Source organism: Chenopodium album, chromosome 6, assembly GCF_948465745.1.
Source record: "Chenopodium album chromosome 6, dcCheAlbu1.1, whole genome shotgun sequence".
Taxonomy (NCBI): Eukaryota; Viridiplantae; Streptophyta; class Magnoliopsida; order Caryophyllales; family Amaranthaceae; genus Chenopodium; species Chenopodium album.
In genome coordinates this window covers 39,569,745-39,573,495 of record NC_137839.1, presented here as the reverse complement: position 1 = coordinate 39,573,495, position 3,751 = coordinate 39,569,745, and the positions used below count along the sequence as shown (strand labels likewise).

General features: G+C 41.8%; 1 protein-coding gene across 1 annotated transcript; it reads left to right on the top strand.

Moving 5' to 3' along the window:
- The first annotated feature begins 2,695 nt into the window (after nt 1-2,695).
- LOC145636903 (uncharacterized) lies at nt 2,696-3,235 on the top strand. The gene has a single exon (XM_081688440.1). It carries the CDS (start codon nt 2,696-2,698, stop codon nt 3,233-3,235), a length of 540 nt encoding a protein of 179 aa, XP_081544566.1.
- The last annotated feature ends 516 nt before the right edge of the window (nt 3,236-3,751 follow it).

The following is a 3,751-nucleotide window of genomic DNA, read 5'->3' as shown; positions in this document are numbered from 1 at the left end:
ACTAAGCAGCCCACAGCCGGGCCTGATAGAGGCACAAAGCAGCCGTGCAGGCTAGCTTAGTTGGTGAGTAAGGCTGCCCTTACAGCCGGGATAAATTGAAGCGTAATGCAGCCATGGCAGCCGGCTTATCGATGAACCGTTCATGGCTCTGACCGGCAGCCACCGTTGTGAGCAATCACCGGCTGACAACATTGGAGCAAAACTGACCCATGCCACCTGCATTTGGCTGTAGCCTGAACTTACTTTCAATCGGGCTCTTACTATCAAGCGCAACCCGGCTGACACCATTGAGGCATTGATAATGGTAACCGGCTGCTATGATACGAGTCGGCATATTCGCCGCTTGTATCTTATGCTTATAAGAGAGTTGTTGGATGAAAATAGGTTCCAAGCAACCCCGGCTCACGCACATGAACCAACCGACTTGACATTGGAGCCGCTTGAGTACGGCTGGGCATGGATACCGCCTGATCGTTGTACCCCAAGGAATCTCTTGAATGATTGCCAGTTGAGATAGTGATGTTCCACGTACATGAAAGAGCGACTTTTGCTCTCACAAATAAGTGCTCATATAGCCGCCTATCTCCACTTATGCATGTGAGCTTCAAGATATGGTATTAAATAAATACCGCCTGAGTCGACTATAAAGCCGCCTATATCATTCTCTTGAGGCAATGCAAGAGTAGAATATGGAGTTTAATAAATTAAACTTGAGGGCTGTCAAAAATTTGGGAGTGTGGAAATGCATGAGTACACTTGCCGCATGCATATACCCCACTAATTACAAGAGTTTTCTCTTGAAAAGCAATCGTATAATATTATGAAAATAATAATACAATTGGTGTGATGTTGATAATATCAAACTATCAATCAAAGATAGCATGAAGGCCGGTTGTATGATCCGGCTGTACGCACTTGTAGCTCAATGCCAGCTTGTTGATTACATAGGCCGGTTGCAGTACTTGTGTAAAATACCAGCCGTATGTATATTATTGTTACGCATGAGAATAACTAAAGGCAAACTCAATATAATAGCAGCAGAGCAGCTCAATGGTGTCGCTTGATCGATCGGTCTAAGTGCCGGTAGTTAATGCCGCTTGAGTCGACTATAGAGCCATTTGCGTTTGCTGCACTTACCCACACATGCGACATTCACCATCTTCATGATCATCCGGCCATCAAGTGCCATCTGACCCCATTGATAACAACAACACTCATAGCCGCCTATGCTATTTTATAGCCAACTTCCGACTGTTTTTCTGCAAAAACTATTATATATTGCTAGGCCACCTCCTTTTTCTTAATTAGGATGCTTCCTAATTCAGAGATAAGCTTACTACAACAAGCATTTATTCATGCCGCTTGAGTAGAGCTTAAACTTGTTCTCACCTTTATAATTATAAAAGTAAGACTTTTATAATTATAATATAAGTAATATGAATATAAAATTGTGGTTTGGTGGGCATGTACTCATGCGGCACATGAGAATGCCGTTTGGCAGCTACTTGAGTGTAAAAAGATTGCCACTTGTATTTATACAAGTTGCGGCTTCCTCATCATTCATGGATAATGAAGGAGGATTGCTCAGGTTTTGCCGCATGCATTTGATAGTGCTTAACAACACTTTATTGGTTTAATTAAAAAACCTTTACTCTTTTATTTATCTTTTTTACAATAGATAAATAAGCTTGTTCCATTAGTTGTCAAAACTAGTGGAATCTATAGATAGAGTAGAATGCCGGCTCTATGCATCCGGCTGCGTAGCATGTGGCCAACTCATTAAATGAGTTGGTTTAAAATAGTGGAGTTGGCCAATTTAGCCGTCTCACTCCTAATGAATCATCCCCCAACTTAGATCAAACGACATTGCATTTGAACCCTCAATTGTGAGAATAAAAAATGCATGACTTAGTCTGACAGGCCTTTTTGGCCGCCTGACTCTCGACATTCAGCCTCATGACGCCTGCTGTACTTGACATCTGGCCTCATGACGCCTGCTGCCTCCCGAAGGAGGCTCCCCTCTTGAGTCGGTGATCCACAACCGTTGTGTCATTACTGATGTGTCTCCCCACAGACGGCGCCAAATGTTTTGGGGGTTTTTTGTACGTACCCGAACGGAGGGTATGTACGTCCCTCGGGAGACAGATCCGCAATGCAACACTCGAACGGCCCGATCACCTGCAAAACAACGGACCCCGGGGGGCCGGAGGTCCGCCTCCGACGATCAAGTTAGTGATCGATATAATGTATTTTTAGAGAGAGAAAATAGAGAGAAGGGAGAGTGATTGTGGGGGGCATGGCCCTTGGAGAATGAATTAACTCCCTTTGAACTGATGTGAAGATCAGTATTTATAGAGCATTGGGATATGTGCCTTTTAGGTCATTTAACCTAAAAGGCTCTAGGTTTATGGGCTTAGAGCCCATTATCACTCTTCTATCATTGAGTGACACGTGTCATGCTCTAATTGGCTCATAGAGAGCTGAGCTTGCGGACACGTGTCGCGGTGGCATTGGTCCACATATAGAGGGTAATTTTACCCCAAACACTAGGGGTGGTCATATGGGTGTTTCTAGGACGTCTTCCAAGGTGTTTTAATGTGGACTGTGGTGGCCAAATCTCTTCAAGAATACTTTGGAATTTTTCATGAGTTGTAACCGGTGCCAAAAAACCAGTAATATTTCAAGGAGAAATGAGATGCCCCAACAACCCATCCTTGAGTTGGACGTTTTTGATGTATGGGGAATTGATTTCATGGGTCCTTTCCCTTCCTCATATGGGAATCATTATATTCTTGTTGTCGTTGTTTATGCGTCGAAATGGGTTGAAGCCATTGCTTCACCAACAAACAATCATAAGGTAGCAATGAAGATGTTCAAGAAGATAATTTTCCCAAGATTTGGCATTCCCAAGGCAGTCATAAGTGATAATGGATCTCATTTTGTGCATATTGCTTTCCGCAAGATGTTAAAGAAGCATGGAGTTAATCAACGTTTCGGACTCCCCTATCATCCTCAAACTAGTGGACAAGTAGAAATGTCTAATCATCAAATCAAGTTTATTCTTGAGAAGACGGTTGCAAGAAATAGGAAAGATTTGTCGGACAAGCTTGATGATGCTTTGTGGGCATATAGAACGACCTTTAAGACTCCTATTGGCACCACTTCTTACCGCTTGGTTAAGGGAATTCTTGTCATCTTACAGTTAAACTTGAGCATCGTACTCATTAGTTATTAAGAAAATCAATTTCGATTTGGAAAGTGCGGGGAGCAACGTTGACTTGATCATCATGAGTTGGAAGAACTTCGTTTAGATGAATATGATTTTGCAAGCATGTACAAAACTCATACCAAGGAGGTGCATGATAAGCTTGATGAGGAGTTCAATGTTGGTGATAAGGTGCTCCTTTACAATTCAAGGATGAGATTATTTCCCGGAAAGTTAATGTCTCGTTGGAGTGGTCCTTTTTTTTCCTTTTGTGGGGAAAAAAAAAAGAAAAGGGGTAACTCACCGGAATACGTGCTTCTCACGTGCAAGTCAAAGGATGGAAATCGGACTAAGGTGTGATATCGCCAAAAAAAAAAAAAAAAAAAAAAAAAAAAAAAAAAAAGCGATTTTAGTTGTTCTTTAACAAAAAAAATTTTATAAGATGTTTTTTTACAAAAAAGTTGTTATAAAAGGTGGTTTTTTGCAATTTTTCCTTCATAATATAACCCTTTATGAACCAACTTGAAGGGTAGGGAATGTCAAGCT